This window comes from Salvelinus fontinalis, chromosome 6 (assembly GCF_029448725.1).
Source record: "Salvelinus fontinalis isolate EN_2023a chromosome 6, ASM2944872v1, whole genome shotgun sequence".
Taxonomy (NCBI): domain Eukaryota; kingdom Metazoa; phylum Chordata; class Actinopteri; order Salmoniformes; family Salmonidae; genus Salvelinus; species Salvelinus fontinalis.
This window is the reverse complement of record NC_074670.1, coordinates 10,201,322-10,227,259: the sequence shown is the minus strand read 5'-3', so window position 1 is coordinate 10,227,259 and position 25,938 is coordinate 10,201,322. Positions and strand designations below refer to the sequence as shown.

Sequence of the window (25,938 nt, the reverse complement as noted above, 5' to 3'; positions counted from 1 at the left end):
TCAAGGTATTGGAGTGGCCATCACAAAGCCCTGACCTCAATCCTATAGAACATTTGTGGGCAGAACTGAAAAAGCGTGTGCGAGCAAGGAGGCCTACAAACCTGACTCAGTTACACCAGCTCTGTCAGGAGGAATGGGCCAAAATTCACCCAACTTATCGTGGGAAGCTTGTGGAAGGCTACCCGAAACGTTTGACCCAAGTTAAACAATTTAAAAGGCAATGGTACCAAATACTAGTTGAGTGTATGTAAACTTCTGACCCACTGGAAATGTGATGAAATAAATAAATGCTGAAATAAATCTTTCTCTCTGCTATTATTCTGATGTTTCACATTCTTGAAATAAAGTGGTGATCCTATCTGACATAAGACAGGGAATTTTTACTAGGATTAAATGTTAGGAATGGTGAAAAACTGAGTATAAATGTATTTGGCTAAGGTGTATGTAAACTTCCGACTTTAACTGTAAGTCCCCTACAGTTGACAGTGCATGTCAGAGCAAAACCCAAGCAATGAGCTTACAGGAATTGTCCGTATAGCTCTGAGATAGGAATGTGTTGAGGTACAGATCTGGGGAAGGGTAGCAAAAAATATCTGCAGCATTGAAGGTCACCAAGAACACAGTGGCCTCCATCAATCTTAAATGGAAGAAGTTTGGAACCACCAAGACTCTTCCTAGAGCTGGCTGCTCGGCCAAACTGAGCAATCTGGGAAGAAGGGCCTTGGTCGGGGAGGTGACCAAGAACTCGATGGTCATTCTGACAGAGCTCCAGAGTTCCTCTGTGGAGATGGGAGAACCTTCCAGAAGGACAACCATCTCTGCAGCACTGCACCAATCAGGCCTTTATGGTAGAGGGGCCAGACAGAAGCCACTCCTCAGTAAAAGGCACATGAAAGCCCACTTGGAGTTTGCCAAAAGGCACCTAAAGGACTCTCAGACCATGAGAAACAAGATTCTCTGGTCTGATGAAACCAAGGTTGAACTCTTTGGTCTGAATGGCAAGCGTCATGTCTGGAGGAAACCTGGCACCATCACTAAAGTGAAGAATGGCGGTGGCAGCATCATGCTGTGGGGATGTTTTTCAGCGATAGGGACTGGGAGACTAGTCAGAATCGAGGAAAAGATGAACGGAGCAAAGTACAGAGAGATCCTTGATGAAAACCTGCTCCAGAGTGCTCAGAACCTCAGACTGGGGTGAAGGTTCACCTTCCAACAGGACAAAGACCCTAAGCACACAGCCAAGGCAACGCAGGAGTGTCTTCGGGATAAGTCTCTGAATGTCCTTGATTGGCCTAGCCAGAGCTCGGACTTGAACCCGATCTAACATCTTTGGAGAGACCTGAAAATAGCTGTGCAACGACGCTCCCCATCCAACATGACAGAGCTTAAGAGGATCTGCAGAGAAGAATGGAAGAAATTCCCCAAATACAGGTGTGCCAAGCTTGTAGGTTCATACCATAGAAGTCTAGAGGCTGTCAGCGCTGCCAAAGGTGCTTCAACAAAGTACATAGTAAAGGTTCTGAATACTTTTGCAAATGTGATATTTCCATTTTGCAAACATAAAAAAAAAAACTGTTTTTGCTTTCTCATTATGGGGGATTGTGTGTAGATTGATGAGAAAAAACTAAACAATTTAATCAATTTTAGAAAAAGGACTTAACATAAAAGTCAAGGGGTCTGAACATTTTCCAAATGCAATGTATTAGAAAGCTCAGGATTGTTTTGTTTTTGTTGACATCCCTTATTTTTGGGGGGCACAAAACTACCTCCATACTTCCACTCATTCGTATGGGTCCTGTGACATGTGTGGTAGTCGTAGCAAAACAGACAACACCATCGTGTTTGTGAGAGTCTCCCTTTCCATAGAGTGGTCATAATAGTTTGTAAGCCAAACCGTTTGGACGCTACAGATGTTTCGCGAGAAGACCAATTTTCGGGATGTCTCATGGTCTGACAAACACCACTGTAACTCCAAATAACACTGTAACTAAGGCACCTTCGATCGCAGATGCAGAAAGCCAACATAGGCGGATGCGGTGGATTGAGACGCAGATTTTTTTATTATGTTACTTGGATTGACACACGGGTGCATCAACAGACTCTTAGGGATGAAGTAGTGAGACTACTTTCTGGAGGACAATGCCATGCTGACTCACATGCGTTTCTAATTTGTGGGTTGGGCTAAGGCTTAAGAGGGTGTGAACTATGCTGAATTGGTGTAAACAAAGAAGAGCTCTCTAGGAGGTGTGAAAATCTCATAAAAATCTTTCAAAGGGAATTTTCTCACACTTGTCTCCAAAGTGGGAGAACAAGTTTATCACCTTTTAAAGCAAAATAACTTTCCCATGTTTCCTCCAACTACAGTGTATGATATACTATTTTGAAGCTCAGTCTGTACTTTTATAAAAGATTTAAAATAAGCAAATCACTTCCGTTCGATATACACTGAGTGTACAACACATTAAGGACAACTTCTTAATATTGAGTTGCACCCTCCCCTTTTGCCCTCAGAACAGCCTCAATTCGTCGGGGCATGACCTCTACAAGGTGTCGAAAGCATTCCACAGGGATGCTGGCCCGTGTTGACTCCAATGATTCCCACAGTTGTCAAGTTAGCTGGATGGCCTTTGGGTGGTGAACCATTCTCGATACACAAGGGAAACTGTTGAGCGTGAAAAACCCAGCAGCATTGCAGTTCTTTATACCAACGGTGTGCACCTGGCACCTACAGCCATACTCCATTCAAAGGCACTTAAATCTTGTGTACTTACCATTCATCCTCTGAATGATAGACATACACAATCCATGTCTCAATTGTCTCATGGCTTAAACATCGTTATTTAACCTGTCTCCTCCCCATCATCTACACTGATTGAAGTGGATTTAACAAGTGACATCAATAAGGGATCATAGCTTTAACCTGGATTCACTTGGTCAGTCTATGTCATTGGAGGAGCGGTTGTCTTTAATGTTTTGTACACTCAGTGTAAGCCTCAATAGAGAAATCTGGACACAAATGTTCACAGACAAAATGTGCAGGCATTTTTTTACATTCCCACATTTTGAGAGTAACAATCATCATTCATTGTGATGTGACAACAGTAAAAACACATAATGTACATGTATGGTATGCAGAATTTGGTATTTCTAGGATTTTTTTGAATATTGCACACTGTAGGTGTTGAATGATAGAATTCTGACATAAATCATTCTTAATCTGCTAGCTCTACTCTGGGCAGACATGAGAGAGGATATTGTCTATCATGTTCTTGATGATGATAGGAGGTGGGTGGAGGTCATGGGGGAGGTGGTGGGCAAGGGTCATCTCCCAGGCGTCTATCAGCAAAACATCCAGACCCTTGAACATAGCCCTGAGCACCCCGTCCAGCTGCACTGAGAACCAGTCACTATTGTACAGGCTCACCTCCGGGTCCAGGGCCTGGAGGTTGGCCGAGCGCAACACCACCAGGGTCCCCGAAGCCCGGTCCAGAAGCCGCACCACCGCCCGCCGAATGTGGCGTAGTCGGCGAATGTAGACCTGCACAGGGAAGGTGCTGAAATGGGACCATATGCTGATGAACACCACAGTATTTGACCCACCAGTTAGGCCATCCAGCTCATTAGCTACATAGCGCATCTCACTGGCGATGACAGTGTTGAAGCGGATTGGAGGACCGTGACAACGGTATTTCAGCAGGATGTTGTGGGTGCTGTCCACTGCCATGAAGGGCCCCACATTCTTAGGACTGTAGAGGTTGAACTCCTTCAGGCCTGTCACAAAGAGGAAGGGAGAGTTGGGAGTTGGACAGACAGAAGAGAGCGTTAGAAAGCACAGTAGAGAGTGAAAGATGCCGCAGGACTCACCTGGTACTAAGGTGTTGAGGTACTCAAACCACTGTCTGACAGTAGAGTCTCCGTACATGTACACCACCTTGCCCTTCAGACACTGAGTGGCAGATGAGACGTTAAACTGGCGCATCACACCACCACCCAGCGCTCGCCATGACCCTTGGAAGTAATACCCGGAAGGAGTGATCCCGGTAGACTCTGTCTTCATGCTGCTTCTCTCCACGTCTGCTTTGTTTGATAGAGAAAAGCAAACATCTTCCACCAGCTAGCATCATCACTTTACAGGCAATAGAGGTGCTAGGACTTTCCCACCTTACATTACTGTAGATGCAGTAGTTGGCTTGAATACTGTCCTGCACACCCAGAAACTCTCCAGGGTTGAAGTAAACAGCCACAAAGCAGAGCAGATCAGTTAGTAGGCTGGCTAGCTAGTGTTAAAAAGATAAACACACAGTTGTACTGTGGTATCTCCTTGCTCGCCTACCTTTTTTCTCAGGCAGCACAATGACACTGTCAGACCCTGAAGGATGAATGGAAACTTTGATGTTCACACCACTGAGAAAAAGTGGAGAAAGAATCATATTTGAATGTTAAATAAACTCAATGCAGCTTGCAATCTGATACATTGGAAACAAAGTCTGTGAATACATTTCACACACTTTCAAACTCATTCACTTGCATACTGTAAAACTCACTAACTTCTGAAAGAGCAATGCCTCCTTGTTCACGAGCAGATGGTTCACATAGGGTCCCCTGGCATGGTTGATCCGTGTGTCACAGCTCAGCAGCTTGGGCTTGTAGCAGTACCAGGGCTCCCCTGTGTGGGGGTCTGTGTAATTGCACAGCGGCCTCTGGTTTGTCGGCAGACACAGGTTACATACAGTTGTCTGGGACAGTTTTCCAGAGCGGAACAGACTCTGAAATGGAATCCGGTCGGGCCGTTCCTCTCGTATCCGTCGTAGAACATGAACTGCCTCACTAGGATGGACCAGTGTCACCTCCACCTGTGCAGACCCCTGCCATAGTAATGGGAAAATGGCAGAGTAGGTCCCATTCCTGTGGTCCAGCACCTGTCCTGCAACGCCTGCCCCCAATGTGGAGGAATGCAGCCGGGCCAGCAAGAAGTCTCCACCATAGCTCTTGGGACGCCCCTGGAAGTCATGTATATGGACCAGAACCTCCAACTGGTCCCCCACGTGCCATTCTCTCCTGCCCCCTGCTGGCAGGATCACAAAAAGGCTGTGTGCAGGGTCACTGGTCTGGTTCAGGGACACATTCACAGAATGGGTCTGAGGCTGTGGCCAGGCGATGGACTCCAGGAGGTCACGCTCCTCCAGAGCCTCCTCCGGTGAGGGCTCCTGGCTACAGTGGCTCCGGTTGCGGTCCAGAGGAGAAGGGCCCTCTGGGAGGAGGATGTTGCTTTGGTGCTGGTAGAACATTGACACTGCTTGGCAGTTGAGCTTCTGCTGAGTAAAGAGGAGAGGTCACTAACAGGCATGCTACACTGGACACTAACTTTTGCAGAGCGTGTGACGCTTCCATTAATTTCAATGAAACCTGGACATAAGCAGCACAGCTCTGTGAGAGGCTTGCGCTGTTCAGTGTAAAATGACTCTCTGGTACTATTTTCAAGAATTTGATGCATGACTCACACCCAAGAAAACTTGATAAAGTGGGTTGTATTCTGCTGATGCTGGCAAAATCTATGCATCAAGTGTAGCATCTAAAAACCTACTGTTTTTGTGACGCCCTAGCTGCTGTTAGCAACGTGGGTGTATTTACATACACTAGCTTTGCTTTCAATTGTATTGGTTTGTACAAAAACAGTCCACGGAAGCTAGAAGTTAAATACATTTCAATTTCAACTTACTGTGCCGATGGGCAGGACTGTTGGTCATTATGAAGGCTGACTTTGAGAAAAAATATCTAAAGGATCGTATTATTAAATAGATTTTTCCAAATGTGGGTCTGTTGTCAACCGACTTCCTCTACTTACCTCATGTCAAAATAAAAGTCCTTCACATGTGCCATATGTGGACAGAGAGGAAGTGGGTCTACAACAGACCCACATTTGGAAAGTATGTTTCATAATACGATCCTTCAGATATTTTGTCTCAGATTCCAACCTTCATAATGACCAACATTCCTGCCACCCAGCACAGTAAGTTGAAATGGAATTGTATTTAACTTAAGGCTTCCTGTGGACTGTTTTTGTGCCACCCAATATAATTAAAAGCAACACTAGTGCATGTAAATACACCCACGTTGATAAAAGCAGCTAGTGATGCCCGAGTGTAGCTCCCCTGATGAGGGGGAGAGGGTGATAGAAACAATGTGAGATTGGTTCGTATTAGGCCAGATGGCTTTACCCTACCTCCAGAATGTTTATGTTGCTGAACAGGAAGAAGAGGCCTGCCAGGGCCAGCAGGATGAAGATACAGATATATTTGGACAGGCTCCTCCACATGGTGGCCATCCTCTGTCAGTCAGCCTGATGTTGACACAAAGAAGCTGGTAAGGGACAGATCACAATTGTATTTAATTCTGTTGAGCCATTTTCTTTGACCAAGTTAAATTGTAAAAATAAGTTTTTTTTTTTTTACATTTTCTGTCTTATACCTCTCAGATATAGGACAGAAACAAAGACCTTTCTTCTGAAACTCGTCAGTCTATTCTTGTTCTGAAAAATGTGTACTACTCCCTTCACAGAGCAGCGCAAACTGGCTCTAATCAGAATAGAAAGAGGAGTGGGAGGCCCCGGTGCACAACTGAGCAAGAGGACAAGTACATTAGAGTGTCTAGTTTGAGAAACAGACCCCTCACGTCCTCAACTGGCAGCTTCATGAAATAGTACCCGCAAAACACCAGTCTCAACATCAACAGTGAAGAGGCGACTCCGGGATGCTGGCCTTCTAGGCAGAGTTGCAAAAAAAAGCCATATCTCAGACTGGCCAATAAAAATAAAAGATTAAGATGGGCAAAATAACACAAACAGGACAGAGGAACTCTGCCTAGAAGGCCAACTGTCACGCCCTGACCTTAGTTTTCTATGTTTTATGTATTATTTTGGTCAGGGTGTGACGAGGGTGGGTATGCTTGTTTGTCCTGTCTAGGGTTTTTGTATGTCATGGGGTGTTTGTTAGTCTAGGTCTTTTGTAGGTATATGGTGGCCTGAATTGGTTCCCAATCAGAGACAGCTGTTTATCGTTGCCTCTGATTGGGGATCCTATTTAGGTTGCCATTTTCCATTTGTGGGTTATTGTCTATGTATAGTTGCCTGTGTCAGCACTCTGTTTAATAGCTTCACGTTCGTTTTTGTTACTTTGTTTAGTGTTTTTCTTCATTAAAAGAAGAATGTATTCCTATCACGCTGCGCCTTGGTCTCCTCACTACGACGAACGTGACACCAGCATCCCGGAGTCGCCTCTTCACTGTTGACGTTGAGACTGGTGTTTTGCGGTTACTAAAACAGTGGCCCATTTTAGTAAACTAAATGCCATTTATTTTTAGTCATATTGTAACGGAGACGCTGGGAGTCAAGGAGCAAGTGCAGGGGGTGAGTTTAATAACACAATAAACATGGACCGATACAAAACAAGCATAGCATCTGGATATGAAAAACAACTAATACTGCCTGGGGAATGAATCAAAGGGAGTGACAGATATAGGGGAGGTAATCAGTGAGGTGATGGAGTCCAGGTGAGTCTCATAATGAGGCGCAGGTGCACGTAACGATAGTGCCAGGTGTGCGTAATGATGGTGTTCAGAGCCAGTGATTAGTGAACCGGCGACGTCGAGCGCCGGAGTCGAGCGCCGGAGAAGACGTGACACATATTTTAGTCACATCACATTTGTATTGCCTCATTAACATATAGTTAACATAAATCACTAACTTCCATGTGTACTAATATCATAGTGTCATTTATTTGGGGGCTTATTCACCACATGAGAAAGTAAAAACTCAAAACACATTAGCTAGATCGCTAACACTAAATATAACACCCACTGCTAGTAGTCATGTATTATTCTAACAGTGTAATGTCATAAAAAAACCTTGCAGTTGTAGCCTGCTACCCTATACATTCGCAATGGCCGATGCACAATTGTGCATTTCGCACTCTTCGTATCTGAAAGCCATATAAAATATCTCAGTTGTAAAATAGTTGCTGTTAATCTCAATATTAAGAGATGACAAATAAAAAGAATACCCACAGAAAGTTGAGAACAACAGTTGCTTCCAAAAGGTATGTATTTCCTGCAATTGGATTTTGAAATGTTATACAATCAGAAGCCTTTTTTCTCTCTCCCGGAGCGCACATCAAGAGGCTCGCTTCTATAGAGGTCTGTAGTATTTTTCCCGTCAATTTATGGGTGCAAACGCTGTCTTCTCCCATGGAAAAGTTGCATCTGGTCTTGTTGGAATCATTCGGTCTCGTTTGAATCACTGGGAGGGAGCCGTGCCTTATTTGCATCAATGATTTGTTGTCACCAGATTGCAAATTACACTGAAAATAACTAAATCTCTCATTCTCTAACACGTAACTCAACACAAGGCATCCATATAAGGTCACGATTGGTTGTGTGCAAGAACGATGGTTAGCTAGCTCAATCACAGTCAAGGTTAGGGTTATGTCTAGGATAAGGCCCTAACCCTAGCTTCATGTCCACTCTGAGCTCGACCCTATTTTTTCTAATCAATTTTAGAATTAGGCTAATGTAACAAATGTGGAAAAAGTCCAAGTGGTCTGAATTCTTTCTGAATGCACTGTATATATGGAAGTAGTTTAGTACCAAAAAAAGGGGCTTACATATGATAAAAAATATATAGAATAATTTCCTGATCTTTCTTATATCTCTCAGATATAGCACAGACACCTCAAAACAATTTTAATTTTCATGAATTGTATGATTATTTTTTTCTGCAGTGTATAAATGTGTTTCTATGGGCTAATAGCGGTAATGCCAAATGCAATGTTTAATAAAAATACATATAAAATGGTGATACCTACAGGGGTCTTGAAGTTATAAATCAAGTAGCAAAAATGATCCATGGTATGACCATTTTAAAACAATCCCAAGTCAGTTTAGGATTAGGTACATGTGAATGTGAGGGCAGTTTCTTTCCTGCAGTCGAATGACAAAAGCGCCCTCTAGTGGCCTCATGAGTAGAACGTTATTAATGTTCTTAATTTCAAATCCGGTGTTTCTACGTCAAACGGTTTTGTTATATTTCCGTCTTCTGTGATGTAAATAAAGTGTAATATTGGGATGCAAAATCAAAACGGAATACATTTCAACTCTACAGTATATCTGACATGGTGCAGGTGTCTTATTTCTTTTAAGTCCACAACCCTGTGTGAGGTGTATAATTTTGTTTCAAAGTAGGTTTGTATAAGACGACCAAGAAACCCTCTACATGACCCTGATTTAGCCCAGGTTTTAAGAGGGTCTCGAATAAGAGCCATAGTTTCCCCCTGTACATTAAACACACACACACAATATTGGATCTTTAGTTAGACATATCCTGGCTTTTTTGTAAAAGTTTTCTGGCCAGGTGAAATAATGCATCATCGTCATTATTATGGATCTAAGTAAATGCCAGTAGAAAAAAAGCTAGTGTAGGCCTACTGTCGTTCCATGTGGAATGTTTGACGTGACAGAGTTGAAATCACCAGGTAGGCCAAAACTCCATCCCACCAAAACAGGCTGAATTTTCATGCAGTCTTTTCTAACAGCTCTTACAGTATAATGGGCATTATCATTATTTTCACAATTTCACAGTATTGTTACATCGTCATAGTGTGGGAATATATATAAAACACAGAAAAATCACGTTTTTACTGCACTGGGCCAACCTGTTTTTTTTACCCAGGTGTTAGGCTTTAAGGTAGTTACGTCCCAAGGAATCTGGATAGCACTAACTCCAAAATACTATAATATGTTGGTAAATGCTATATAAAAGCAATAAGGCACGCGAGGCGGTGTTGTACTGTACCTCTGCTTTCACCTCTAGTGCCTTATTGCTTAATTAAATAGTTATGGCTAACGGCATACAATTTTATAAACCTAGTTATAATGAGTGTTATAGAAGACTGTTCATCCTTTTGTCATACGCTCTAATGCCAACTGTTAATAACAACTGCTATTCAGTGGTGTAAAGTACTTAAGTAAAAATATTTGAAAGTACTACTACTTTTATATTTTTGGACTATTTTTGCTTTTACTTCACTACATTCTTTAAGAAAATATTCTACTTTTTACTCCACACCCAAAAGTCCTCTTTACATTTTGAATGGGCAGGACAGGAAAATGGTTCAATTCACGCACTTATCAACAGAACATCCCTGATCATCCCTACTGCCTCTGATTTGGTGAACTCATTAAACACACAGGCTTCATTTGTAAATAATGTCTGAATGTTGGAGTGTGCCCCTGGCTATCCGTAAAAAAAATATATATTTTTTTTAACTTCCATCTGGTTGGCTTAATGATACATAAGCATGTTTTAAACCAAATACTTTGACTTTTACTCAAATATAATTTTTACTGGGAGACTTTTACTTTTACTTGAGTCATTTTCTATTAAGGTATCTTTACTTTTACTCAAGTATGATAATTGGGTACTTTTTCCACCACTGCTGCTATTACACAGTCTGCATGACAACTTATTTCATATGTTGTTACATGCTACATAACGTCTGCATACCAGATGTTATAACAAGTTGTTATGTAATTTACCAACCTCTGTGCCACATTATTACATTGAATGGAATGATGGGGGTCGTAACCATGTCATATGCCCTTATAGAGTGTTCACAGACACCGTCTTAAGTAAAGTGATGAATTTGAGACGTTATAAAATAGCTTAGAATTTGATTATATACCACAGGATGAGTTGAAAGTATCACAAAACATTACCATTCAAAGGATCTCCAGATGTACTTTTTTTACAACAAGACACTAAACTGCCCTTAGTTGTACAACTTGGACCACGCCCAGATATAAAAAAGGACATTATATTAACACTTACCAAAACGAAATTGAAGCAAATAGAATTTTACATCAAAATCAAGGTTGATGGAGTACAACATGATTTGTGACAGCTGTGAAAAAAGGAAGATGTGCAGTAACAATTAAAACTATATTATAAAAAATTGCTAGTTAGTCAGGTAACTAAGTACAGTAGTTAGGGGTTCAAGCAGCAAAGCTGCTGAAAAACCCAATTGTGTTTCTTGGCGTTCATTATTATTATTATTATTATTATTATTGTTTGTTAGCATCTTTTTCTGTAAGGTTATTTTAAAATGCAAATTCCCTTGGGATCGTAAGGCCTAGGTGGGTGCAACTTGGCCTTATGGTAAAGGCTCATGGGCCATACTCTTTCATGCAATGCCATGTGAATTGGCCACATGGTGGCGCTATAACAAGGGATTGAAGATGCAAACTTTGAAAGATCATGCCCCCTGTTTGAGCTAGAGTCCAGAAATTCAGTACAGGGATCCCTCCCCTCACAAGGAAAAAAGATGTCTCAAGGACACAAGGTCCTCCATGATGTATTTTACGTCATTTAAAAAGAATAAAACATTTAAAAAACGCTACTCCTCTTAGTCCAGTAGATAAGCTGGAACATTTTTCGATTTGGTTTAGAAGTGTGAAAATAGGCGCGGAACAAAACCTGATAGAGTGCCATTTTAGCTAAGCCTTGGTCAGTGTGCTGAAAATGCATTTGCATTCTTTTACATTTTGTGTTATGGCTTCCCCTGTGTTGGGTCTACACGACCCCTAAATAGCTTAAAATGTTTGTATTAGTTTGGGGAACACATTTAATGAACAACTGAATCCATATGGTCTTTGTTGTTACCTTGATGATTGCAACAACAATAAAAATGTATTTTACATTGCTGTACAAATTGGTATTTCCTTACTTTGAAAGTGATGTATTAAATACAAAGTTACCTTTTACACTGTAAAAAAGTTATGTTCCCTGAAGTCTACTGATTACAATGATATATAATACATGTAACTTTGTAAGTTTCCAGCTGAACAAAAAGGAGAGCAGTCAGGGATAACTTCAATAAAAATATTATCAGTTTAATTATAAGTTGCAACAGGGACATACCTCCTGCATAGAAACAGAGAAAATGTTGAATAGGCTCTTTTCTGAGAAGGCCCTAAAATATGAATTACACACTACCCGAGTTTTCAGTAAATACCAGCCCGAAAGGCTTGTAGGAAGTCACAACATCAGCGTCTACAGAACCACTCAGTGTCACAGATACATTATCAGTGTTTCCTCTGCGAAATCAAAAAGCAAACTTTAACCATAACATTCAACACTGGCAGACATTTGATACTGGCAGTTAAACAAGACAAAGGTAGGAAGATCAGTACTTAGTTATAACAGTATATACTCAAATGCAAGAAAATAATGAATCTAATAAATTCCCATTACAATATGATATTATAAAATGCCACTTTTAAGAAATGTGTCAGGAAACCTACCCTGTACACATCACTCTAAGTAAATGATGATCGTGGACTTCAGGAAACAGCATAGGGAGCACCCCCCTATCTATATCGACGGGACCACAGTGGAGAAGATGGAAAGCTTTAAGTTCCTCGGCATACACATCACTGACAAACTGAAGTGGTCCACCCACACACAGTGTCTCTTCAACCTCAGGAGGCTGAAGAAATTTGGCTTGGCACCTAAAACCCTCAAACTATTACAGATGCACAATTGAGAGCATCCTATCGGGCTGTATCATCGCTTGGTACGGCAACTGCACCGCCCGCAACAATAGGGCTCTCCAGAGGATGGTGCGGTCTGCCCAACGCATCACCGTGGGCAAACTACCTGCCCTCCAGGACACCTACAGCACCCGATGTCACAAAGATAATCAAGGACAACAACCACTGCCTGTTCACCTCACTATCATCCAGAAGGCGAGGTCAGTACAGGTGCATCAAAGCTGGGACCGAGAGACGGAAAAACAGCTTTTAACTCAAGGCCATCAGACTGTTAAATAGCCATCACTAGCACATAGAGGCTGCTGCCTATATACATAGACATGGAATCACTGGCCACTTTAATAAATGGAACACTAGTCACTTTAATAATGTTTACATATCTTGCATTACTCATCTTATATGTATATATTGTATTCTATACTATTCTACTCTCTTAGTCTATGCTGCTCTTACATTGCTTGGCCATATTTATATATTCTTAATTACATTCCTTTACTTAAATTTGTGTGTATTGGGTATATGTTGTAAAATTGTTAGATATTACTTGTTAGATATTACTGCAATGTCGGAGCTAGAACCACAAGCATTTCGCTAAACCCGCAATATCTGCTAAACACGTGTATGTGACCAATACTATTTTATTTTATTTGAAACCCATAGGAATGCATTATGTCCAGAAGGGAGATAGGTAACCCATTTTAACAAAATGTGTTCATGATGACACCACAAAACTTGTACAAAAAGCCAGGATATGTCTAACTACAGATTCCCAATATTGTGTGTGTGTCATGTACAGGGGAACACTATGGCTCTTTAAGGTCTATTTGAGGGGAATTAGAGACCCTCGTAATCAGACTGACAGCAGGAACTGCCCGTAAATTCATATTACACATATTACACAGGCTAGGGTGTGTGTTTGTGTGTGCAGGCGCATAACCTACAGGTGGGACAAGGGGTCATGACCCCACCCCCCCAATATTAGAGACAGGTCAATTTGACCCCCTCAATAATATACCATGATGAATTTGATTGTTTGGAAATAATTTTCCTACCATCCTACCATTCCTAACAGGCAGCTACTGGCTTTCTGTGGCTTTACATGAAGTTATACGACTGCTACTTTGATATTACACCATAATACCAAAATAACAGAACAGAAACTCAACCATCCCAAAGCACACTGCCGTCTAACTTCGCACCTTGACGAAAAACAAGTCTGTGTGAGTGTGTGCAACGGTGGTGGAATCCATGTATTCACATGTTGTGTGTGTGTCTGTTTTGTGCTTTGAGGATGTCTCTGCCCACATGTGGTATAAGTACGCCAAGGCTGTTTGATACATTCTTTATATCCCCCCATGTTCCTGCCACTGTTTTTGAGTGTATGTGTGTGTATGTGTGTGTGTGTGTGTGCATGTAAACAACAACACTGACCAATAAACATTCAATTGTAACATCAACTATTTAGTTATCTAGGTTTCTTTTTTAAGAGCTGCCATTGCTACTGTAGCCTGCACATCTACATTTCTTCACAGCTGTCACAAATCCTCTTGTGCCCCAGAAACCTTATTTTGTTGTAAAATTCAATTTGCTTCCATTTTGTTTCAATATATTTATGTGTTTTGGTAAGTTATTATTAATACAACAAAATACATTTTGTGAAATATTAGCTTTTGTCTGAAGCCGAAAAAGACAGGAGATTGAAATGCTAATTTGACCTATGCACTAACAAGACTTTTCAGCGTACGAAGGTTTGACACATGCTGGAGTACTGTAGTTTTATTGCAACAAGATCTCATAGTTTCACTTACATATTCAACGTATTATGGAAGCATTAATTCCACATGGTTACAGGGTTAAAACCGAAACAACTCAAAGGGTTAAGTTTAGGTATTAATGCCGAGTGGTTTAGGTTAGGGATATGGTTTGGGATAAGCTTAAAACAAAATAATTAAAAACAATGCACTGTTTCCATCAAGTATCATCAAGTATTCTCACGGCTTGCAAGAGCATTATGAACTGTCGTAGCGCAGTGGTCAGAGCAGCACGCTTTATTCTGATCAGCGCCCTTTGCCTCTGAGCATCATGAGTTTGCATGAGTGCTCGGCAAGAGTTAAAAAATGTGTGAGCGCCGAAGGCGGCATATATCGACATTCTCAGGTCCGTTTCAAATGTCCAAAGTCTATTACTAGTGATCAGCCTGCTTTATTGGTCTAATGTACTTCAACAACAGAATTACTCACATTGGACAAAATGAACATGTTAACCATAATCAGAGACTAAAAGTGTTGGTTTACAATTACATTGTTTATGCTCTATTCTTACAATAAAAGTCACTCAAATGACAATAAATGATTCACAATTCAGTTCCTATTGGGCAAAATATAATCCAAAACACAACCAAAACAAACTGCAAATGCATCCAACAAGTTTGTACAGTCAAAAGCTTGATGTAACTTTGGACTATACTATAAGTGTCAAATTACTTCAAATGGGGGGACTAGATACATGAAGTGTTTTCATTTCTAAATGGTAAAAGAGATGTATTAAAATACCCTCACAGGGGGAGGAAACAGAAAGACCAGAATTATCATTATTTTTGGCACAAAGTTCATTAGGCTGATTATGATGCCAGCAGGGTGTAGGCCACTGCAATCAATGAGAAATGGTACTTAATCAATAACCTGTTAAGGAACAGACCAAGCTAAAATTAAAGATTGGCTCTTTGCATGTCATTTCTTTTCTCTAATCCTTGATTCCACATTTACTGTGAAAAGATCAATACAATGCAGCCTGTACCAACAGATTAAATATGCTCATGTGGTTCCTGTTATAATTGATTAAGTTAGTTAGTTGTGCTGTAGTTGCTTACCGTTTATGTATTGTCCCTCTTTGTCTAGAATAAATTATTTACGAAGTTGATGTCCTGTCCACTGTTATTCAAGGCTGTCTGTCTGAAGAGCATTCTTATGTCCTTTACACCCATAGAAGTAGATAGAGGGCGCATTTAGGGCTGTGTCAGTAATGACATTTTGTCTGGCAGTTATTGTCATGCAAATGTCTGCTGGTCTCACAGTAATTGACTGTTAATTAACAAACACGTTCAGCATCTCCAGGCCTCCATGCATACAAGCCGCTGATGCGCACCTAAGGAACATCTACATTTAAAAGTCTAATACAAATATACACCATCACAATACATCCATTATTAATTTTAGGCAGGTCTAAAGAAACAATATTATATGAAGAAAATGTATTTCAGAAGAACAGAATATGAGTCAGTCTACTCCTGTATGTTTTCTGTCTATGCATCCATACCATAGGCTGTAGGCTAGTTCAATTAGCAGACAAGATATGCTTATAAGTCCCGTGCCATTATTTTATACTATATGATTTTATAGTAACAATATAATTGAACTTAGCTTGATAAAATAGAAAGGAATCTTTTCCATTTTGGGGCGAGTGTGCATATGATGTGGCTATGTTGAGTGTAAAAGTTATAATTTGAAATATGTCCTATATGCTCGATTTTGTGTTATTTGTCTACTTTAGTTGTGAATGATACAAACCTTAGAATGTCTTAGAAATCAAAACATGTATGGGCTACATGATGCGACTATAGGATATTGATTTTAGAATGTTTCAAAAAAAGCTTGCGCTCTCTTCCTTGCCTCAGGCTGTTCTCTCATCAAGTGATCATATTATCACCCTGTCGTGGAAATTCTTACACAGGGACACTCGAAGTCTATCTTAAATGAATCATTGTTTATTCGTCAGCACGCTGGAGAGGTTCCAACCAACTCAATACACCATAATACACATGTCAATCAGGAGCTCTCTCTTGGCAGACCAGGCAGTTGTCTTATAAATGGCTATACACAGACAAATTATATTTGCATGATTTAGCATAATTAATTAATCATTACCGTTTTGTTTCATTCATGTGACCGACCAATACTGTTTCATAACATGTGACAGACCAACACTTCACGAGGCTTCTCCTCTCTAAACTGAGACCTTGAAACTGAGATATCTTTAGTTTGTTCTCAAAACAAGGTCTGGGTGTACTGCCAATTTGCAGCTACTGATAAGAGGATTTGTTCAGTCAACCAGTTGCATGAACACAGAAATTGGTTTATAGAACAGCACATGATTTGAACACAGCAATTAGTTACAAGAAAAGCACAAACCTTAAAATTCCCATTGTAACACTATTCTCAATTTAATCTTGTCTTTACTAATATGTAAAATTTGTTTAGACTTAGAATGGCTCATTCTCAGGAACAGGGGCAGTGGAAAAAAAGCACTGGAATAGGGAATGGAGGCCACTTTCCCCCGGATAGGCTACTGCGGTTTTATAGTGGATCATGTGTTTAATAGCAGCTGAGAAATAAATATAGTAGCTGTCACGTCCTGACCATAGTGCTTATGTGTTTTGCTTGTTTTAGTGTTGGTCAGGACGTGAGCTGGGTGGGAATTCTATGTTGTGTGTCTAGTTTGTCTGTTTCTGTGTTCAGCCTAATATGGTTCTCAATCAGAGGCAGCTGTCAATCGTTGTCCCTGATTGAGAATCATATATAGGTGGCTTGTTTTGTGTTGGGATTTTGTGGGTGGTTGTTTCCTGTGTCAGTGTTTTTGCCACACGGGACTGTGACGGTTAGTACGTTTGTTGTTTTGTATTTTGTCTAGTTTTCTTGTTATTAAATCATGGAAACTTACCACGCTGTACATTGGTCCTCTGATCCTTCTCGCCTCTCCTCGTCTGAGGAGGAGGACGACTTAGACTGCCGTTACAGTAGCAGCTGGGATCCTCCTCTTTTTAGTGACAACCATCAAAACTCTTTTCACACAGGACTGCATCTATAAAAATGTCTGGGCTTATAAAGAAAGCACTTGGCCTACTTCACTCCAGGCATCAACCACTGTTTGAGGAGCATGCAGCCTCTTGCTGCGCAACAGGTGATATTCCACCCAAACTCTGTATGCCTTGGGCTCTCCAACCCTGTTCCTGCAGCTACCCAGTACTCTGTATGCCATGAGCTCTCCAACCCTGTTCCTGTAGCTACCCAGTACTCTGTATGCCTTGGGCTCTCCAACCCTGTTCCTGCAGCTACCCAGTACTCTGTATGCCATGGGTTCTCCAACCCTGTTCCTGCAGCTACCCAGTACTCTGTATGCCATGGGCTCTCCAACCCTGTTACTACAGCTACCCAGTGCTTAATTTGGGAAACCAAGTGAAATCTGTTCGGGAACATTGATACCAACATGGTTTCACAACGAAACATACTGTGTATTATTAAACTGTTGACTACCTCTCTCTCTCCTTTGTTCTGTTCTCGAGGGCGCAGAGGAGGAGATGAAAACGCTCGGTTGTGAGATTCTCAGATCAAATCAAACTTTATTTGCCACATGCGCTGAATACAACAAGTGTAGACTTTACCGTGAAATGCTTACTTACAAGCTCTTAACCAACAGCGCAGTTCAAGAAGAAGAAAATATTTACCAAGTAGGCTAAAATAAAAAGTAATAAAAAGTAACACAATAAGAATAAAGAGGCTCTATACATGGGGCACCAGTACCGAGTCAGTGTGCAGGGGTACAGGCTAGTTGAGGTAATCTGTACATGTACAGTTGAAGGCAGAAGTTTACATACACCTTAGCCAAATAGAGAGACATCAGGGATTGCAACGTGCTCTGCTTCACGGAAACATGGCTAACTCAAGGGACGCTAACGGAGTCGGTGCAGCCAGCTGGTTTCTCCATGCATCGCGCCGACAGAAACAAACATCTTTCCGGTAAGAAGAGGGGCGGGGGGGTATGCCTTATGATTAACGAGAAGTGGTGTGATCATCATAACAACACACAAGAACTCAAGTCGTTCTGTTCACCTGATCTAGAACTCCTCACAATCAAATGTCGACCGCATTATCTACCAAGGGAATTCTCGTCAATCATAATCACAGCCGTATACATTCCCCCACAAGCAGACACATCGATGGCCCTGAACGAACTTTATCTGACTCTTTGTAAACTGGAAACCACACACCCTGAGGCTGCATTCATCGTAGCTGGGGATTTTAACAAGGCTAATCTAAAAACAAAACTCCCTAAATTCTATCAGCATATCGATTGTGCTACCAGGGCTGGAAAAACACTAGACCATTGTTACACTAATTTCCGCGACGCTTATAAGGCCCTCCCCCGCCCCCCTTTCGGAAAAGCTGACCACGACTCCATTTTGTTGATTCCAGCCTACAAACAAAAACTCAAACAACAAGCTCCCGCGCTCAGGTCTGTTCAACGCTGGTCCGACCAATCTGAATCCACGCTTCAAGACTGCTTCGATCACGCAGATTGGAATATGTTCCGCATCGCGTCCAACAACAATATTGACGAATATGCTGATTCGGTGAGCGAGTTCATTAGGAAGTGCATTGACGATGTCGTACCCACAGCAACGATAAAAACATTCCCAAACCAGAAACCGTGGATTGACGGCAGCATTCGCGTGAAACTGAAAGCGCGAACCACTGCTTTTAACCAGGGCAAGGTGACCGGAAGCATGACCGAATACAAACAGTGTAGCTATTCTCTCCGCAAGGCAATCAAACAGGCCAAGTCTCAGTACAGAGACAAAATCGAGTCGAAATTCAACAGCTCAGACACAAGAGGTATGTGGCAGGGTCTACAGTCAATCACGGATTACAAAAAGAAAACCAGCCCCGTCGAGGACCAGGATGTCTTGCTCCCAGACAGGCTAAACAACTTTTTTGCCCGCTTTGAGGACAATACAGTGCCACTGACACGGCCCCCTACCAAAACCTGCGGGCTCTCCTTCACTGCAGCCGAGGTGAGTAAAACATTTAAACGTGTTAACCCTCGCAAGGCTGCAGGCCCAGACGGCATTCCCAGCCGCGTCCTCAGAGCATGCGCAGACCAGCTGGCTGGTGTGTTTACGGACATATTCAATCAATCCTTATCCCAGTCTGCTGTTCCCACATGCTTCAAGAGGGCCACCATTGTTCCTGTTCCCAAGAAAGCTAAGGTAACTGAGCTAAACGACTACCGCCCCGTAGCACTCACTTCCGTCATCATGAAGTGCTTTGAGAGACTAGTCAAGGACCATATCACCTCCACCCTACCGGACACCCTAGACCCACTCCAATTTGCTTACCGACCCAATAGGTCCACAGACGACGCAATCGCAACCACACTGCACACTGCCCTAACCCATCTGGACAAGAGGAATACCCATGTGAGAATGCTGTTCATCGATTACAGCTCAGCATTTAACACCATAGTACCCTCCAAACTCGTCATCAAGCTCGAGACCCTGGGTCTCGACCCCGCCCTGTGCAACTGGGTCCTGGACTTCCTGACAGGCCGCCCCCAGGTGGTGAGGGTAGGTAACAACATCTCCACCCCGCTGATCCTCAACACTGGGGCCCCACAAGGGTGCGTTCTGAGCCCTCTCCTGTACTCCCTGTTCACCCACGACTGCGTGGCCATGCACGCCTCCAACTCAATCATCAAGTTTGCGGATGACACTACAGTGGTAGGCTTGATCACCAACAACGACGAGACGGCCTACAGGGAGGAGGTGAGGGCCCTCGGAGTGTGGTGTCAGGAAAATAACCTCATACTCAACGTCAACAAAACAAAGGAGATGATTGTGGACTTCAGGAAACAGCAGAGGGAGCACCCCCCTATCCACATCGACGGGTCAGTAGTGGAGAAGGTGGAAAGTTTTAAGTTCCTCGGTGTACACATCACGGACAAACTGAACTGGTCCACCCACACAGACAGCGTTGTGAAGAAGGCGCAGCAGCGCCTCTTCAACCTCAGGAGGCTGAAGAAATTCGGCTTGTCACCAAAAGCACTCACAAACTTCTACAGATGCACAATCGAGAGCATCCTGTCGGGCTGTATCATCGCCTGGTACGGCAACTGCTCCGCCCACAACCGTAAGGCTCTCCAGAGGGTAGTGAGGTCTGCAGAACGCATCACCAGGGGCAAACTACCTGCCCACCAGGACACCTACACCACCCGATGTCACAGGAAGGCCATAAAGATCATCAAGGACAACAACCACCCAAGCCACTGCCTGTTCACCCCGCTATCATCCAGAAGGCGAGGTCAGTACAGGTGCATCAAAGCAGGGACCGAGAGACTGAAAAACAGCTTCTATCTCAAGGCCATCAGACTGTTAAACAGCCACCACTAACATTTAGCGGCCGCTGCCAACATACTGACTCAACTCCAGCCACTTTAAAAATGGGAATTGATGGAAATTATGTAAAAATGTACCACTAGCCACTTTAAGCAATGCCACTTAATACAATGTTTACATACCCTACATTACCCATCTCATATGTATATATACTGTACTCTATATCATCTACTGCATCTTGCCATCTTTATGCAATACATGTACCACTAGCCACTTTAAACTATGCCACTTTATGTTTACATACCCTACAGTACTCATCTCATATGTATATACCGTACTCTATACCATCTACTGCATCTGCCATGCCGTTCTGTACCACCACTCATCCATATATCTTTATGTACATATTCTTTATCCCTTACACTTGTGTGTGTGTGTAAGGTAGTAGTGTGGAATTGTTAGGTTAGATTACTGTTGGTTATTACTGCATTGTCGGAACTAGAAGCACAAGCATTTCGCTACACTCGCATTAACATCTGCTAACCATGTGTATGTGACTAATAAAATTTGATTTGATTTGAATACATTTAAACTCAGTTTTTCCCAATTCCTGAAATTTAATCCTAGTAAAAATTCCCTGTCTTAGGTCAGTTAGGATCACCACTTTATTTTAGGAATGTGAAATGTCAGAATAATAGTAGAGAGAATGATTTATTTCAGCTTTTATTTCTTTCATCACATTCCCAGTGGGTCAGAAGTTTACATACACTCAATTAGTATTTGGTAGCACTGCCTTTACATTGTTTAACTTGGGTCAAACGTTTCGGGTAGCCTTCCACAAGCTTCCCACAATAAGTTGGGTGAATTTTGGCCCATTCCTCCTGACAGAGCTGGTGCAACTGAATCAGGTTTGTAGGCCTCCTTGCTCGCATAAGCTTTTTCAGTTCTGCCCTCAAATTTTCTAGAGGATTGAGGTCAGGGCTTTGTGATGGCCACTCCAATACCTTGACTTTGTTGTCCTTAAGTCATTTTGCCACAACTTTGGAAGTATGCTTGGGGTCATTGTCCATTTGGAAGACCCATTTGCAACCAAGCTTTAACTTCCTGACTGATGTCTTGAGATGTTGCTTCAATGTATCCACATTGTCACAAGCCGGCTCATAGCCTGTGACAAAAATGAGGGGACACGAACAACAGGTATAGGCCAATTAAAAGTGTTCTTTATTATAAACAAAACTATTAACTTCAAACTAAGAAAAAGGAATGAGTGTGGAAGTATCATAATGTAAGGTGTATGTAAAGTGCATGGATGCGTGAATATGTGTGTGTGAACATGACTGAGTGAAAACTATGCAAAACTACAAAGGAACAAACAAAACATGATCATACCTGGAGGAGCAGAGAGAGAGAGAGAGAGGTGATTAGTGAAACAGTTTATAAATACCCTGAGCCCAGGTGACTCCAATCACTAACGACCCTCCTCTGCCTGGAGGAGGAACAGCCCCCTGCACTGCAGAGGAGGAGCCGTGACAACATAATTTTCCTTCCTCGTGAAGCCATCTATTTTGTGAAGTGCACCAGTCCCTCCTGCAGCAAAGCACCCCCACAACATGATGCTGCCACCTCCGTGCTTCATGGTTGGGATGGTGTTCTTCGGTTGCAAACCTCCCCATTTTTCCTCCAAACAAAATTATGGTCATTGAGGCCAAACAGTTCTATTTTTGTTTCATCAGCCCAGAGGACATTTCTCCAAAAAGTACGATCTTTGTCCCCATGTGCAGTTGCAAACCGTAGTCTGGCTTTTTTAATGGTGGTTTTGGAGCAGTGGCTTCTTCCTTGCTGAGCGGCCTTTCAGGTTATGTCGATATAGGACTCGTTTTACTGTGGATATAGATACTTTTGTACCTGTTTCCTCCAGCATCTTCACAAGGTCCTTTGCTGTTGTTCTGGGATTGATTTGCACTTTTCGCACCAAAATACGTTCATCTCTAGGAGACAGAACGCATCTTCTTTGTGAGTGGTGTGACGGCTGCGTGGTCCCATGGTGTTTATACTTGCGCACTATTGTTCATACAGATGAACGTCGTACCATCGGACGTTTGGAAATTGCTCCCAAGGATGAACCAGACTTGTGGAGGTCTACAATTTCTTTCTGAGGTCTTGGCTGATTTCTTTCGAATTTCCCATGATGTCAAGCAAAGAGGCACTGAGTTTGAAGTTAGGCCTTGAAATACATCCACAGGTACACCTCCAATTGACTCAAATGAGGTAAACTAGCCTATCAGAAGCTTCTAAAGCCATGACATTATTTTATGGAATTTTACAAGCTGTTTCAAGGCACAGTCAACTTAGTGTATATAAACTTCTGACCCACTGAAATTGTGATACAGTGAATTATAAGTGAAATAATCTGTCTGTAAACAATTGTTGGAAAAATTACTTGTGTCATGCACAAAGTAGATGTCCTAACCGACTTGCCAAAACTATAGTTTGTTAACAAGAAATGTGTGGAGTGGTTGAAAAACGAGTTTGAATGACTCCAACCTAAGTGTATGTAAACTTCTGACTTCAACTGTAGGTGGGGGCGAAGTGACTATGCATAGGTAACAAACAAACAGCGAGTAGCAGCAGTGTAAAAGTAGTGGGGGGGGGGGGGGGGTCAATGTAAATTGCTTGCTGATGATCTTCTCCACTTTGGTGTCCTTGGCAGTCTCTAGGGCTGGCATGGAGGTCAAAGGGTACACGGTGACAATGTCCTGAACCAGCTGCACGTGCCCTGGTTTCAACGGAAATGGTAATTTTGTGTTTGTGTGTCTGAAAGCATGTCTTGTATCTTATGTTATCTGTTTCAGACTGAGCACCTATTTGTTTATGTGTTATCCCTCTCCTATGGTAATTCTTTGGAGAGTTTAGTGCATATTTTACATGAGTAACATGATGATATAAAACAGAAAGATACTGACCGAGTACTTTCACACTTTCATTTGAGGCTTTTATTGAACAACAATAACCATGAACACAAACTCTTGCTCTAAAACATTAAAGATCCTATCTCTATCTATGTTTTCTAACATGCTAGTCTGCTATCCTTGGTACAATTATTTTTTTTATGTGTTTTTTTTGTTTATTTTTTTGTTTGTTGGTATTTTACAAATGTTCCATCCCGAGAATAAATCACTTTTCTCCCTGGTAAAACGGTATTTCCAACCAAAACCGGAAGAATAATTCTAATGCATATAAAACCATCAGACAGAGCCGTGTCAGTTAAAAGGAGCAGGGCCCATAGCTGCGGGAAGTAGTGGTGCTGAGGGCACCACTATTGATTCTTTTCACAATCAATAGTGCATTTTTTTACGTCATCACTGCGAGCCGTGACAGCCGCAGTTGTCAATTCGACACAAACCTTCAAATAGGAATATAATGACACATTATATAAACTCTTTGAAGTGTAATTTAGAGGTGATAAGTTGGACAAAGCAGTTTCCCCACACAACATATCTTCCCTTTTCACGTTCACTCAGTAGCCTTCGCTTCCCCCTCTACCAAATTTTAAAAGACCCGGTTGGAGCTCCATTGCCTTATTCAATCATGGAGAGACGGGCAGCGTGAAGGTCTCGTCATTGATTTTGCTGGAACGGTGAGCAATTGTGCTTTACAATGGTATTAATATTACAGTTGACCTGGAAGTATAAAAAATGTTGGCCGCTAAAATAAGGTAAAATGTACGGAACACTGATATACAGAAGTTCGCTAGCTACCGTTACTTACGGGCCCTTCCCAACAATGCAGAGAGAAGGGAAATAGAGAAATAGCAGAAAAGTAAAACACGTAATAAAAGTCATAATAAATACAAAATGAGCCACGATAACTTGGCTATATACACGGGGTACAACTACCGAGTCGATGTGCAGTTGTACGATGTAGTTGAGGTAGCTACAGTTTGTACATAGAACTAGTATTAAAGTGACAGATAATAAACAGTAGCAGCAGCGTATGAGTCAACAAAGTTAGTGCAAAAAGGGTTAATTTAGATTGTTAATTTGTCTGTGTAGCTATTTGGTTTACTAACTATTTAGCAGTCTTACAGCTTGGGGGTAAAAGCTGTTCATGGTCCCCTTGGTTTCAGACTTGGTGCATCGGTACCGCTTGCCGTGCGGTAGCAGAGAGAACAGTCTATGACTAGGGTGGCTGGAGTCTTTGGCAATTATTAGGGCCTTCCTCTGACACTGCCTGGTATAGATGTCCCGGATGGCAGGAAACTTGGCTCCAGTGATGTACTGGGCTGTACGCACTACCCTCTGTAGCGCCTTGCGGTTGGAGGCCGAGCAGTTGCCATACCAGGCGGTGATGCAACCAGTCAGGATGCTCTAGATGGTGCAGCTGTAGAATTGTGAGGATCTGAGGACCCATACCCATGTCTCTTGAGGGGGAATAGGCGTTGTCGTGCCCTCTTCACGGCTGTCTTGGTGTGTTTGGACCATGATAGTTTGTTGGTGATGTAGAAGCTTGAAGCTCTCAACCTGCTCCACTACAGCCCCGTCGATGAGAATGAGGATTGCATAACCTTACCACCTGGATTGGATCCAGTTACAGAGGGAGGTGTTTAGTCCCAGGGTCCTTAGCTTAGTGATGCGCATTGAGGGCACTATTGTGTTGAACGCTGAGCTGTAGTCAATGAATAGCATTCTCACGTAGGTGTTCCTTTTGTCCAGGTGGAAAGGGCAGTGTTGATTGCAACAGAGATTGTGTCATCTGGGAGCAGTAAGCAAAGTGATAAAGTGAAGGGTGCTATGGTAGACGCATCCAAAGGTTTAAGAGTAGTGGCTGCTGCGTTCCGATAAACGGTCACCATGGTTGATTGTACAATCTGCTTCCTTCTGTTTAGGGAGAGGCATGGTCTATAGTATTTCTATAAAATAAGCCTAGTTTAAATCTCAGCTTCTTAACTCGCTCATCCGTATGTTTTTTAAACGTCTAATTATTGTCAATTCAAAAGCCCAGATATTTATAGGCGGGAACCTGCTCGATGAAAGAACCATTCAATGCATAAATGTGTAAGCCATCTGAAATATTTCTACGAGAATTAGACATTAAACTACCAATTTTTAAATCAACAGGAACTTTCTGCAAGATGACAAAATCAGATTGCAGCTCCAACATAGCCTGGTCAG

General features: G+C 42.1%; 1 protein-coding gene across 4 annotated transcripts; it reads right to left on the bottom strand.

Moving 5' to 3' along the window:
• Positions 1 to 3,034: 3,034 nt before the first annotated feature.
• LOC129856996 (NXPE family member 3-like) lies at positions 3,035 to 15,594 on the bottom strand. Of its 4 annotated transcripts, none has more exons than XM_055924835.1 (6): positions 15,470 to 15,594; positions 6,224 to 6,360; positions 4,549 to 5,315; positions 4,334 to 4,404; positions 3,865 to 4,077; positions 3,035 to 3,771 (listed from the first exon to the last, which is right to left on the bottom strand). In XM_055924835.1, exons 2-6 carry the CDS (start codon positions 6,323 to 6,325, stop codon positions 3,227 to 3,229), a joined length of 1,698 nt encoding a protein of 565 aa, XP_055780810.1. In that variant the 5' UTR covers positions 6,326 to 6,360; positions 15,470 to 15,594; the 3' UTR covers positions 3,035 to 3,226. The 4 variants fall into 4 exon arrangements, with proteins under 4 accessions (XP_055780810.1, XP_055780809.1, XP_055780812.1 ...); XM_055924834.1 differs by having other exon boundaries at positions 6,224 to 6,340; positions 15,470 to 15,593; XM_055924837.1 differs by having other exon boundaries at positions 4,549 to 5,312; positions 6,224 to 6,340; positions 15,470 to 15,592.
• Positions 15,595 to 25,938: the final 10,344 nt, after the last annotated feature.

Bases quoted from the DNA above. Each gene is read 5' to 3' on its own strand.
- LOC129856996 (XM_055924835.1), bottom strand. From the start codon at position 6,325: ATGGCCACCATGTGGAGGAGCCTGTCCAAATATATCTGTATCTTCATC. The intron at 4,405-4,548 runs GTTAGTGAGTTT...ACTTTTTCTCAG, and splicing joins GAGGCATTGCTCTTTCAGAA to TGGTGTGAACATCAAAGTTT. The intron at 4,078-4,333 runs GTAGGCGAGCAA...TATCAAACAAAG, and splicing joins TGTGCTGCCTGAGAAAAAAG to CAGACGTGGAGAGAAGCAGC.